General features: G+C 40.3%; 2 protein-coding genes across 2 annotated transcripts; one reads left to right on the top strand and one right to left on the bottom strand.

Moving 5' to 3' along the window:
* Positions 1-512: 512 nt before the first annotated feature.
* On the bottom strand, positions 513-2,840 carry LOC127376661 (uncharacterized protein C2orf81 homolog). Its single transcript, XM_051423772.1, has 4 exons — positions 2,739-2,840; positions 1,906-2,158; positions 1,566-1,772; positions 513-1,457 (listed from the first exon to the last, which is right to left on the bottom strand). Exons 2-4 carry the CDS (start codon positions 2,143-2,145, stop codon positions 606-608), a joined length of 1,299 nt encoding a protein of 432 aa, XP_051279732.1. The 5' UTR covers positions 2,146-2,158; positions 2,739-2,840; the 3' UTR covers positions 513-605.
* Positions 2,841-2,857: 17 nt separating this feature from the next.
* wdr54 (WD repeat domain 54) lies at positions 2,858-6,648 on the top strand. Its single transcript, XM_051423780.1, has 10 exons — positions 2,858-3,124; positions 3,211-3,496; positions 4,048-4,110; positions 4,251-4,317; positions 4,745-4,801; positions 4,882-5,009; positions 5,201-5,301; positions 5,584-5,746; positions 5,952-6,026; positions 6,172-6,648. Exons 2-10 carry the CDS (start codon positions 3,272-3,274, stop codon positions 6,301-6,303), a joined length of 1,011 nt encoding a protein of 336 aa, XP_051279740.1. The 5' UTR covers positions 2,858-3,124; positions 3,211-3,271; the 3' UTR covers positions 6,304-6,648.
* Positions 6,649-13,760: the final 7,112 nt, after the last annotated feature.

The following is a 13,760-nucleotide window of genomic DNA, read 5'->3' as shown; positions in this document are numbered from 1 at the left end:
GCCTATTGACAGGATAGACAAAATAATAGAAACACCTCTTTAACAGTCAGTATAACACAATCAACACTGCATTAGTTTTAGCTGGGCGCACCTAATATACTGGCAACTCCGTGTAGGCACAGAAGAATCATTTGTATAATATACATACAAACATGACTTGATTAATTTAGTTGTTGAGTTTCAGGTAACGGTTTAAGAGTGATGAAAACATAATTTAATCTCACAGTAAGTGTTGATCTTTGCCTATGAAAAGGATGGACATTTAGGTACCTCTATCTTTCTTTGCTGTATTATGTGGCGAGCATTGACAGCACACATAGTTTTCTATAGGTTTAAAAAGGACAACACTTATATTGTATCACTTTACCATTATACACGTACAGTGTGTCGCACTACTGTGTTGCAAGTGCAGAATATCTAACAGATACATGGAGGAAAAAATTTATTCAGAGTCTTTTCAAAACATGTCCTATTATCTTTCAGAGCTTAGCCTGGAGCGGACACACATCATCTTGTATCAAAAAGGATCTTTTTTATTTTCAATCACATACAGCACATAATGCTCCAATACCACTACAGACATTTATTACCACACATCTTTATAATCAATTGTCCCAGTTCTCGGACTGAAACAATGGGGTGACTTGAGGCGGTGGACCTGTGGTAACCTGTTCAACTGAAAACAGTGGCACAGCTGCATCACTTTGTATCAGCCTCAGCTTGGTAGACGGAGCAGGAAGTTTAAATTTGAAAGAGTTAATGTCAACTGCCTGGGGTTCCAGGAGTGAAACACCCTTGGCCAGCTCCATTGTCTCCAGCCTGAGAGGCCCAGAGGACACCATTCCTTCTCTTCTATGTCTATAAGGAGACAATTTCTTCTGCCAGAGATCGGCATCTTTTCTCCTCTGAAACTTTTCTGGCCGATCCTGAGAGCTGGTTAGTGGCTTCAGGGAGGTTACTGTCCACTCAGTTTGCTTCTTGTTATATCTTGGTTCTAGTTTGGATTGTCCGCTTGGTTTCTTGGAGTTGGGTTTTGCGCAGTTGTTATCCAAAATCTCATATTGAGGAAAGATGAAGTGTCGAGGCAGGGAAGAGGGATCCAGCCTTGGTATGCGTTGGTAGTCCTTGTGCTGATGTAATGATCCAGTCGTACGGTTAGAGACAGAAGGTGTCTTATTTTTACCCTCCACATCCTGTTTTTCTGCCGAACAGGACAGGGGCGGAAGTGATTTGCGTGGAACAGGCTTGGGAGGTAAAATAATCTGCTGCTTTTTCTCTAGATCAATATTTAGTGAGGGACGAGGACTGAGTAGTTTATAGCGCTTGTCTCTGACAGGTCTCCTGGGACTTGTTTGCTTTTCAGATGTCTTTGGAGAGCTGTTTGCTTGGGCCATAACATTACATTGCTGTTTGACACTTGGCTCCGTTTGTACTGGGACCTGGCCAATGTCAACCTCCTGTTAGAAACAAATATAGAGACACAGATATAATGTAGATACGGATACACATAACTTCTCGGGTGAAATATGTAGAGAAGCTTTGCAGAAGAGAAATATCAAGACTACCTGTTGTGAGGCGAGGTGAAGTCGAGGGCTAGCATTTTCAACAGGCACGCATCCTTGAGCCCAGGCATCAGAAGTTGCCGGCATAGGCTCTGAGTCTTCTGTTTTAGATGCTTCCTCTGGTCCTTCTCCTTCATCTAGGGACACAATTCGCTGCTCTAGAATCTGTGTGAGGTAGCTCTCGGCCCAGGATGCGGAGAAAGGTGCAAGCTTAAGAGCAAAGACAGGCAACATCATGGATGGAAGCAAGATCATTTTAAGTATTTTGGTGTCAGTCAGTAAGATGATGTTCACATTGAAGTGAAATCAAATTTAAAAACCGAATATGCCTTTTCAGTTTTACCTGTCTTTCAATGTACACCTTTAAACAGCCTTCCATGACCTTGCTCAACAGTTCCTCCATGATCTCCCCCACTGTCTCATCTGCGTCCTCCTGGATCAACATGTCCATCCATTGGGGCTGAGTTAAGCGACCAGGGATAATGTCTTCCACTTCTACCTCCTGCGTTGGAGGTGGGGTCACCTGGACAGTGGACCTACATCTGCGCTTGTCAGCTTGGGACTTGGCTGCAGAGCGGGGCATCTTGGCTCGGAGGCTGGTGTTAAATATGAAACACAAATGAGAGTAAAAAGCACAATTTTTAAAAAAACATAGATGTTTGTGATGAAGTGTTTAATATATTTATGGGCAAAAAAAGAAACAATTTAACAAGGAACAAATATAAATCCCTGTCAGTTGGCGTATTGGTGTGAAAATGCCATAAAGGAAACATTAGCACACTCTGGTGGATGAGATCAAACCTTACACTTTTACTTCTCCATGGGAACTTGGATGTAAAACTATAATGCCCCGACTCATTACAGCACACACAATATTATGGTCTATAAATCGTGAGATGCACAAACTGGGGATATAATGAGCCAGTGTGTTTTGTTGGTAAAATGTATTCACATTATATGACAACAATAATCTAACGTTATGAGATTATGTGCAACGTTACAGCGCATAGAAACAAAAACACCGCGGTGTATTTAAACCAATGGCCAGTAATAGTGTATCATTTAATGTACGGTTATTATACACGGTTAAAACAGCCACACTTTTACACCATTCGACCTCAACACCAACATGTACAGTTTAAGTTTTATGAATAATAACTGTCATACAAACCTTACCTTACACTCTTCTTTGTATCTTTTGCTCCTATGGTGCCACGCAGTCTACGGTTGCTAAGCAACCGAGCACGCAAGGGTGACGTAGCACGTAGAGGTGGCGTGGTCTCTATGGCTGCGGAGGACGCGGAGGTAATCCTGTTGCTAACAAGAGCTAGCAAGTGCTTCGTTCTCGTTAACGTAACATATAAGGATTTATCACGACAGCGGCAATAGAGGCTGAACCAGTTGTTATGTAATCTGAAGAGAGTGTGTCACACACGCTGTCCTCTCGTATTTACGCTTCATGGTTGCATCTGGCTTCTTGCTAACATAACTTAAGTTAGCTTGCTGCTAAGTTAATTAAGTTAAGTGAAGTCTTTAGCGTTTCCATTTGCTGCCAAACAACGGTATGTGTGTTTTCTTTTTACTCAATAAAACTGCTCATTTAACTTAACCGACTCTGATTGTGGTGAGCTTTATTTCCTTCCCTAAGGCTGACACCAGATTACCCACTGCCATCTCAGCCACCTGCGCTGTTAGCAGAAGATTGCTCGATGTATCACAAAGAGAAGAGCATCCAGATCAAAAACAGCGCGTCGGCGCTGTACAACAACCTCAGCGTGCTGCGCATCGCCCCGCGGCGCCTCACCTACTTCACGGTGGTCCATGCTAATGTGGTCAACATGGTCAGCGCCTCCTGGGACGGCCTCAACTATTCCCACCGTCAGCTGCAATCCAAGGAGCCCAATGTCGCCACAAGCACATCGCTCATCATGCAGGTGAGGCAACTCCTACTGTCTTATTTTACTGTGAAGGTGGCTGGGAGAAGATATCAGTGTAGTCATTGAGTATTAGATTATTTATACATAGTTCCCTCAATATTAGAAGACAGAAAATAATTGGACAAGTTGACATACATTTAGATTAATCTTGTCTTTTTATAATAAGGGGAGTTTTTGACTGTGTGACCCTCAGATTGATTGCCTTGTTTGTATATTGTTTGTGTATTATCACTGTCCTCCTGCAATGTCCTAAGATTGGGGGACTGCAAATGGGCAGCAAGTCCTACACTGTTCCCCTATATGGATGTGAACACCCTCAGTATTAGTGTTGCAAGCATATAGTCGATGTATCATTCCCAATCCAATGTGCGTGTGTGAGTAACACGCTAAAACAATAAAAATGCCACTTCACAAACAGTTGACAACGTTTCTTTAAAAAGTTGCTGATAAATATAAGAGGACATTTTAAGATTGTTTCCCTCCAACATAATGTAAATGCATTTGGCTGTATCATAAAATTAAAGAAATCCTGTGTTTGTTTGTAACAGGCTGCGTTTTGTGTCCTGCCCTCTCGAGATCTGCTGGTGGTGACCTCTCAGAAAGGCATCCAGGTTAGTTTTTGCCACATTTTGACTTGTGGAGGGAGTCCAGACTGAAGTGTGTCACTGAGTATTTTTGAAATGTGAACCTAAGCAAAAGTATTATTGTATGTGTTGCAGCATTTTACTTTAATATAAATCAATTGTTTTAGATGTATGAATCTGATGGCTCTATCATGGTATACTGGCATGCACTGGATACTCCGGAAACACCTACAGGTAAACTTACATATACACTGTGCTACACATATCACTCAAATACTGACCTATCTAACTGAATATATTATATGATGCAATACAATACGATATGATACAATAGAATATGACACATGTATAATTTGTTGTTTCTGGAAATGTGTCAGTGCAGTTGATCCATCATTATAACACAAACATAATTAAAAAACCTCAGTGGGAGGACCTCATTATTATAATGCAATAAATGATTTTCAGGCATCTGCCCCAACATTATTATATCTACACAATCACAAATGGCAGTGAAGACATTGTACACATGAGCAACATTGCGTTGCTTCGTCAGGTTTACTCATAGATACTGCTGACTTTACTTTACAATTGTGAGAGTAAAGTATGAATCCAGAGTTTCATAGCAAATCTGGTGCACTCACAGAACTTATTTATGTCCCAGCTCAGGCCGTGTTTGCCCGAGGGATATCAGCAGTGTGGGAGAATTATATATGCGTGGGTAAGTACTGGTTAAAATATATTTATGTGTATATTTAAAATACAGGGCAAAACTCATAGCGTCTCTTTCTCTCCCTCTAGGTGTTTCATCTGGTTCAATTCTAGTATTTGATGTTCCCAGTAAAGGCAGTAATATCACCCTGTCTGAGGTCCTGGAGGAGCACAAGGAGTCCATTACTGACATGGCCTCAGAGTGCTCTGGCAGCCAGGTATGGAGTGTGTGTGTGTGCTTGTTCAGTGTCTGCAGTCTGTCTGTCTGAACCTTTGTTGATACAGGATAGCTCTAACTTTTCTGTGTCTACCTGAATAAATTACAGCTTTATATAAAACTGCTAAGAACTGCTACCATTTTATGATTTACATTGTTCCTTCCACTCTGTTGCTGTCTCTCTCCCCTCAGGAGTGCATCGCTGATCTGGTCAGTGCAGATGATGGGGGCAACCTGTGTGTATGGAAGTCTGGGGAGGAATTTCAGCTGCTCAACAAGATCTCTGGGTTTGAGTAAGAAGTTGATTGTATTATAGTTTTGTAATTTGTGGTGTAAACAAAGCAGCACAATGACAGCCAACCAATAGTGATAGAGTGACCTATGCTGATACTCCATCATCACTAACCCTCAACTCCTACTCTTACTTTCCATTGTTGTACTTATCTACTTTATGTTCCCTTTCCACTGTCCTTTGTTTCTGCTTCATTTCCCCTCCTCACTCTAATGTAATGTCCATTATCTTTTCCCTTTACTCCCTGATGGCAATGATCCTCCATCTTCCTCACTGCTCTCAGTATGAGCTGCTCATCTGTCAAGTTGTGGAAAGGTACAGTGGTGGCAGGTTACGGGACAGGCCAGATCCGTCTCTATGAGGCAGTAACGGGAATTCTGCATGCTGAGGTCAACGCCCACGCTCGCTGGATATACTCTTTAGACATTGCTCCTTTTTCTGGCCTGGTGAGTATAAACCAAATGAATAAGAAATATTGTTCTTTCACTGACCATTTACCGTGTGGGCATTTATCTTTTGAAGCTGCAGAGCTAACAATTGGAAGGGATTCGTAGATTAAGCTCTAAAACATGTTCAGGTGGTTGTAAAGAAATCTTTGGGCATATCTCATACAACTGGATTTGGAAGTGACAGTCTGCTTGTTTGGTTTAGCTTCTGTCTGCTGCTGAGGACTCTCTAGTCAGGGTGTGGCACCTGACCATGACCCCAGAGACCAACAGTGTGGAGGTAACTGGTCTTAAAACAGTACAAAGCTTGTTGTCTTAATAAATCCAGAATTGAGGCACAATGTATGGCAGTTTCCCACAGGATTAACTTGTATCAGGTCATTTTTCTCCCTGACCCTGACTGTGTCTCCCTTCCTTCCTCTTAGGTTGCTCATTTGCACAATGAGTGCGTGACGGACACACAAATCTGTGGCGCCAAGTTCTGTGACGGTGATGGTTATGCTTTTGCAGTGACAGGCTACGACCTGAGTGAGATTATTCGCTACACCCAGTCCTAGGACTTTGCTGTCAATGAGGCTGAGCATATGAATGTGAATTTAGTATACTGGAGTGTTTCTGGAAAGATATGACGAATTCAGAGAAAACAAAGTCAAAAGTGGTATTTAACATAATCTTTTTGGGGAAAAGCATTGTTTCATGACATTTCTCTGTCTATATAAGGTTATAAGGAGATATATAACAAAATAATGCAAAAGTAATATGTTTGTGTAAAAAGTGTTAAGTACACATGTATGTGAATGTAGCTTTAAGAAATACAATATTCTATTATTCTTTTTAAGATAATTATTGTTATTATTCTCTCTGATAAACTAACTGTACCAGTAAACCTTTTTGTAAAGAAAGTTGTTTTGTTTGGGTTTTAAATTTACACTTCACAAATGTACCAATAGATGGGACTGTGGGTTAATTATTTTAGAGCAAGACAACGACAGTGTAGTGCAAACAGAGTTCACTAGAGGGCAGGGTGGTGTTGCCTAAAAGGTTTTGGACTGGACTGAAGACAGACTATTGGAGAAACTCCACATTGTGATTGGACACTGTCCGCAGACCTCAGACCACTCATGTCAGCCAGTAAACATGGGCATGTTGCAGAGGGAGGTCTTAAACATTTTCTTTTCATTATATTGGCTAATTTCCTAGATGGCCTCCTTTTCTGCTATCTGACCCTCTTGTGAGTCTGAAATAAAGTTAAATTGAATATACATAATCTTTTCTCTTCCTGTCATGTCCACAATCTAATGTGACATATTGTAAAATTAGCTTTTTTATTTTTATGTATTTATTTTTTCAGTCCAAGACTTTTACATTTGAGGCAGATGTGTTTTTTCCAACTGTGTCAAGGGTGTATCCGTTATCCTTGCTTTCTGGTTTTTATAGTTAACATGCATTTCATTTTGATAGAGTTCTTCAGTGTAGTTAGAGAAAGTCTTACTGTTTCCTAGAATATGTCATGAAGGACTATAAAGGCCTTTATCAAAAACAAATGCTTAAACTAAATGTGCACAACACAAGACAAAACACCACAATGTGCAACAGAGATATTGTTTTCTAGGATCTGTTGATATGAGCTGACAGTGGCATTACTGAGAATAAATGTCGGCAACTTTGCTGTATTGTTAGAAAATCTGGTCTTGTTTAAATCTCATCACAAGTTTTTTTTTTTTATTCACATCAGGCAACCAGGTATTGTAATCCCACTCACCTTATTGTGACAAGATAAGAAGAATCAGGTCACTGAGGAATTGTGTGCTGTTTATCAGTTTGGGGCTAAGCATGTATTAAAGCCCACAGTTCTAGTCTTTTCTGGTTTGCAGTCAACACTGGTCATATAACATCAACTGACAAGACTGTTTTGAATGCGCACACATGGCGAGTTATGTAACTTTAAATTTGGTAGGTACCAACTGACAGCCATGTTAATGCTGATGGCTGGGTCAAATGTAGAAACATAAACATGCAGCACAGTGGCATGAACTCTAAAAGTCTTTATGCAATCAATAACTTTCAGTATGTCATGTTGTGTCATGCTTCCTAGCTGCCTGAGGTCGGGGACAGGGTCAGTGGAGGACTAAGCTGTCAATATAAGGTCCCAAATGACACAGACACTGAGATTGCATAACTAACTGGAACAGTACAGAGGGGGGAAAGGTTGGTGAAAAGTGATACATGAAATAAGGATGGAAAGGGACAGAGCTGAGTAACAGAGCTTGTTGAAGAAAGAGATAAGAGTAGAAGAAGGGGAATATGACATCACTTTCCTCAGAAAAACATGTGGAGACAAACAACAGCAGTCATTTATTCCTTGTTAACTAAGTCAATAGTTCTGTGCAACGCTCTACTCCCATACACAGCCCCGGGGCCACTCATGCTGTGTACTGCTACAATACTTGTCAATAGTCGGCTCTTAGGTGTTACACACAGCTGAGCACACAATGTTGGGGTAGATCAGACTTCGACATGAACAGTTCTCAGATATGGATGTGAATCTATGTGGGGTTTATCCATGTGTGTATGTGCATGTGTGTCATGTAATAATGGCATTAGAGCAACATTTTCCTACTCATATTTCCCAGTAGACACTTTGAAATATTTTATTAATGAGAGTGACAGGGCAAAAATAGATTGTGCGAGACCTTCAATGAAAGGCCCCCAAGTGGTCCGATATGTCACTTAAATAAAATCACGGAGAAAAACCCTGAACCTTTATATGAATAAGGCCAATCCCCTCAGAGTCACCATGAGATGATTAGGGCACCTGCCTTTTATTCAGCTGTCTAGCTATTATGGTATGTGTCAAAGTCTCACTTTCTTGTTAGTTTAAGGGAATGACCATATTTTTTCAGTGCACAACCCATACTGTGCATGGGTATTGACCAAGCCATATCAACCATTGTCAAATACCATGCCACAATACAAGTTCATCCTTATGACCTTGTATGTAAGTGGGTGTGGTATGCATCTGTATGTGTGTTTGTGTGAGTACCACAGTGTGGATAACTTTTAAGCTGTTTGTTTGTGTGTTTCTTCATTATTCTGGTGGAGAAAGAGCAATTTATCCCATGCCCATCCAGCCCTGTGACAGCTGCCTAGGCCTGTGTCACTAAGCCTGCTGGGATAGAGCCTCACCAGGGGGGATGAAGATCCTAAAGCCCCTCCAGCCTGCTGCCACAGACAGACCAGCTCTCTGACGAAGCAACCAGGAAACCAGCTCCCCCAGACATTCTGTATAAATAGATCTTCCTTTTGAAACACACTGAAATGGGAAGGAGGGGGGTACTAGAAACTGACAGACCTGAATAACTGCCACTGCTGACTGACAGATGCGGAGATAGGTAAACATGGCATTAAGGCAGACAAACAGAGATGTGCAAAACAAAACTAGGTCAGAAAACATTTGCAAATCATCAGCTGATAGCAGTTGTCAGTTTGTTATTGTATAGATAGTATTGTCCCATGGAAAAGCTGGAAGTCAGTCTTGTTTACTTAAACACTATAAACATTATGTATGACATATTTTCTGATAAAACCTGCAATAATAGATTTTTTGGCCACTTGGGAGCAACAGAAACAAGTTGTGAACACCACGTGGACATATCATCACCCTTTAGCTTATGGGGAATTTGTAAACTTGTTAGCAAACCATTGCTTATACACATCCAGTAGTTACAGAGCAACATTATAATTTACTTGGACTCTACAAGTCCTGAGAGAAATATCTAGCTGCCAAATGACATGACAAGGCCAGTAAAATTATTGGGAATGAGAAAAAAAAGGCGCAAAAACTGTGTCTGATCTTGTTCACCCCCCCTTTCATACCAAATGCTGTAACTTTGCTAAATCTGTAACCACCATGTCAATTATTGTTGTCTGTATTGTGCATGTATGTATTAATCCTCATCAACTAAACTGGTCACAATGGAAAGCCTCTAATCTAATATCCAGTTTTGTAATTCTTAAACTTACAAAAAGAAATTACTCATAGTGTGAGCTACTGATACTGAATTAAGATTTGTTGCATCATCCTGTAATATTAGGAATAGTTAAGGATGGTTACATTAAATGTTTTATTTCAAATGGACTAATTATTTCATGTGAATGATGTGGTCAAATGGTATGCAGCACAATATGCCGAAATACTTCAGGTATGATGGCAGGTTGAACAAGTTAAGTGGAAGAGAGAAAAGGGTGTGTAAATAAATATGGTTTCATCACAAAATTATGATAATTGGAATGTGGAGTGACAGCTCATTCACTCAGCAAACATACACCAATGACAAAAATGGGTGGATAGCTGTATAGTTTTATTGCTACAAAGTAGATTATATTTCAACCATGGCAACACACCCACCTCCGCAGCCGCAGCCCATGTGCACCATTAGGCTTTACCATGGAAAGCAACACTCATTCATGTCATGCCAAGACAATCCACCCTTCCTGTCTATGTGGGCCTCTGATTTGGGGGAAATTTCTTAATTTATAGTGCTGTCTGACTCACTGTATCCCAAAATTCTGGAAACCACAACTCATGAGAAGACAAGACAAGGCACCACTGTTGAATGAATGACAAGGGTACATCTACCATGTTGTCAGACTTGGTTTTGACATTTCATTCATTTTTAATTCTAGGCTTCCAACAAGTTTGGATATGCTGATAAACAAGTTTGACATTCACTCAATCACATTACCATTGGAATTCCCCTCATTTGGTTACACACTGTAACCTTTGGACTGTGAACACAATTTCAGCCCTATAACAGACTAAATTACAATGACACACAACAATGCCCAACACTGTTCCTCAGTAGTGGCCCTGCCTTGCCACTATTTGCAAGTGTGCCCCAGTCAGGGTCACACAACTACCTCAGCGCTCAAAAATGGCATTTAACCCCTTAAAAATACAAACACACGGTCACCAAGGTGCACCTAGATACAGTGTTATCTAAAACAGACAGAATCAATGGATGTGTAGTCTTTGACTCCATTACTCATGCTGATAACATAACAATGGAGGCCGGCTATTTCTACTGATCAAACTGTACTGCCCAGTAAAATCGTGCATTTCCCTCAACTACTTGAATCCTCATCACCCTTAACTTTGGCTGACTATTTTAACTGTGTTCCTGATATGTGAAGGGTGGCAATATGGAGAAGTGGACAGGAGTGGAAGAGCAGCAGAGAGCTTTACTTTCAAACTTTCAACGTCCTCAGATGAGGGCTGGAGAAAGCTGTAAACTGTGGAAAGAGTTGCAGAATGCGGATGCACCATTGGACTGGATGCCATAGATGGAATATTCTGCAGCTGGGGAAAAATGCATGGCTGCTGTCAGGCAAGGTTATGTGGGACAGCTTTAACTTTTATTTATTTTTGTATTATAACATTTTATATTATTTATATATTTAATATTTTTTTATAATATTTTTTTATTTAAGTTGTTGAAAAACAGGAAGTTAATACAGCCTTAAGAGTACACTGACCCTTTAAGCATAGTCCATTGTAACTAGGTCTGTCCTGACCTGTACACACACACACACACACACACACACACACACACACACACACACACACACACACACACACACACACACACACACACACACACACAAAATACACACTCTGCATATCCCCAACGTCATTTAGGAGGCATGGATAGGCAATGGGACTTAAGTGCATTAAATTAGAGTAAAATAAACATGATCAGACCCTGCCATCTGCACTGGGATGGCACGGTTGCCTAGCACTGGGCACTGTTTGGATTGTCTGACGTTGATGTGCTGACGTTGGAGTGTGTGTTAGTGTGTGAGTGTGTGTTAATGCCTATGTGTGTATGTGGCCATATGTGCAGATGGCACCATTCAAATGATGAGGGATTCATTTTCCAGACAGTCTTCTAAAGGAAGTCAGTCTTGTCTCAGATTTGAATCAGTGCGTCTGTGCATGATTATGTGTGTGTTTGTGCATACTTTTAGTGTGTATGGGTTTAGTTTTGGCAGATAATTATTATAACAATATGATAAGTGTAAAATCTGGGATAACTTGTGTTTAACATTTCACACCCTTCTTTCTGTAAATTAGATTTGATCAAATAAAAAATAATAATAATAAAAAAATGTTACTGTGAGACAAAACCAGACTGACATGCTTTTATTCCAGTCAGGAAAATGGAAGAGATCACTCCATTCACTCCAGCTTGACACATCTGCTTTTTGAAACTGATCAGAATTGGTTGCTTTTAAATCCCAAACACTCTTTTTCTCTCATAATCACCCCTCTCATTTCCTCTAGTGTTTGGGTGAGAGAGTTATTGACTCTCAAAATAGACTCACAGCAATAATAACAGCAATATCCTGGCAACCCATATCACTGCGCTCTGTCAGTGAGGCTGCTAATAGGGTTAATATGAAAGAGATGAATGGGCGTCTTCAGGGCACAACCTGAATACAAAATACATAAACATTTCCATCAAACATCGGGCACAGAGAAAGAGCAAAAGAGAGACACACAGGCTTTCTGAGCGGACCAACTTGGCATTGACCTCAGTGCACACACACACCATTCCTAATTGGCAGCAATGGAGAAAGTCCAGGCTAACTAACACTGCAGAGAGGTCATACAGAGGTTATCTGGTGGTTCAGCAGACAAAATGACAAAAGAGCGCATTTAGTGTTTGTTTTTTCAGTCTGTGGGAAGAATTGGGCATGTTGACTTCACGACGGCATTTATTTTTAAAACAGATAAAACAAAAAATGACAGTGGTTCTGTAATGTTAACCTAACGGTAGCTCTACAGAGAGGGCAGTTTCATATAGCACCTGTTGTGTTTCAACAGAGGGTCTTCAGTTCAGCTCTTCTGTGCATGTGTTGTGTGTGTGTGTGTGTGTTGGGGGGCGAGCTGGGTTGGAGTTCATTAATCAAGGCAGCATTTGTTCTGACAAGTGAAGCTCAGTCTATGAAAGTACAGTACAGGGACGAGGCATTATAGTGAAACAAAATGTATCTACCTAAAATGTCAAATTCACTCTTCAGTGTAATTATTTTCATCATCAAGGTTGGGGAACATCAAGTTTAAGTGCATGCTTACATTCATCATTATTTGAGTGACCTTTGCAGTACCAGGGGTATAGTAACTCAGCACTCTTACTCATTTCCAGCAATGCTCTGCCACACATTCACACCGGGCAGCATCCCAGTAAAGTTGTCTTTTACTGTTGGACTTTCTATATTAAATTCAGTCTATTTTGCACATGGTCTATAATCCATAACACTTTTCCCTGGCTCATTTCACTTTCTTGTCTCTTTAAGTCTACTTAGACAATGCTATTGTTTTAATATTAAGAATTTGCAACTGTACACTGTATTTTGCAACATTTGTGGTTATGAAGAATTTAAAATAAAAATTCAGCTGTTCTGTGTTTTCTATTGTATCCATGCATAAGGACAGCATACAGTACAGGTAAAATTACATACATTTTATTCTTAAAAGCTCAAACACACAAGTTTTCACAACAGATAAGCTGAGTTGGAGTGGTGCCCTACTCACCCCATTTACCCAACCTGTTCTCCAGCTGTTCTGTCACTCAACATGAACGCACATGTACCACAAATACACACTCATTACACGTGTGCTCACCTATACACACCAACTATTCATTACCTTATACAGACAATGACCTAGTAGCCAAGTATTCAGAGTTGTTTGAACTTTAACTAACTGGCACTAACGTATTTTTTTATCTTGCTAAACTCACCGGACATGAACTTAAATTGACACTGAAAAGTGTGTGTCATAGTTTCATGTATCTCACACGTGGTGTAAGAGAGAACGAGGAACGAGTCTCTGATTCTACTGTTTTATGGAACATTTGGATTCTGCTTCATCTCTCTATTACAGTAAATAACCATAAAGTTTCAATAGATTGACTCTTCTGATTTGAGAGATAATAAGCGAAAAGCTGTT

Source organism: Dicentrarchus labrax, unplaced genomic scaffold (genome assembly GCF_905237075.1).
Source record: "Dicentrarchus labrax unplaced genomic scaffold, dlabrax2021, whole genome shotgun sequence".
NCBI lineage: Eukaryota > Metazoa > Chordata > Actinopteri > Moronidae > Dicentrarchus > Dicentrarchus labrax.
The sequence above is the reverse complement of the archived record's forward strand: the minus strand, read 5'-3'. Positions and strand labels throughout refer to the sequence as shown.

Coding starts and splice junctions, on each gene's coding strand:
- LOC127376661 (XM_051423772.1), bottom strand. CDS start 2,145: ATGCCCCGCTCTGCAGCCAAGTCCCAAGCTGACAAGCGCAGATGTAGG. Junction 1,773..1,905: donor AGGTGTACATTGAAAGACAG/GTAAAACTGAAA, acceptor TTTGCTCTTAAG/CTTGCACCTTTCTCCGCATC. Junction 1,458..1,565: donor TTCACCTCGCCTCACAACAG/GTAGTCTTGATA, acceptor TGTTTCTAACAG/GAGGTTGACATTGGCCAGGT.
- wdr54 (XM_051423780.1), top strand. CDS start 3,272: ATGTATCACAAAGAGAAGAGCATCCAGATCAAAAACAGCGCGTCGGCG. Junction 3,497..4,047: donor GCACATCGCTCATCATGCAG/GTGAGGCAACTC, acceptor TGTTTGTAACAG/GCTGCGTTTTGTGTCCTGCC. Junction 5,010..5,200: donor CAGAGTGCTCTGGCAGCCAG/GTATGGAGTGTG, acceptor CTCTCCCCTCAG/GAGTGCATCGCTGATCTGGT.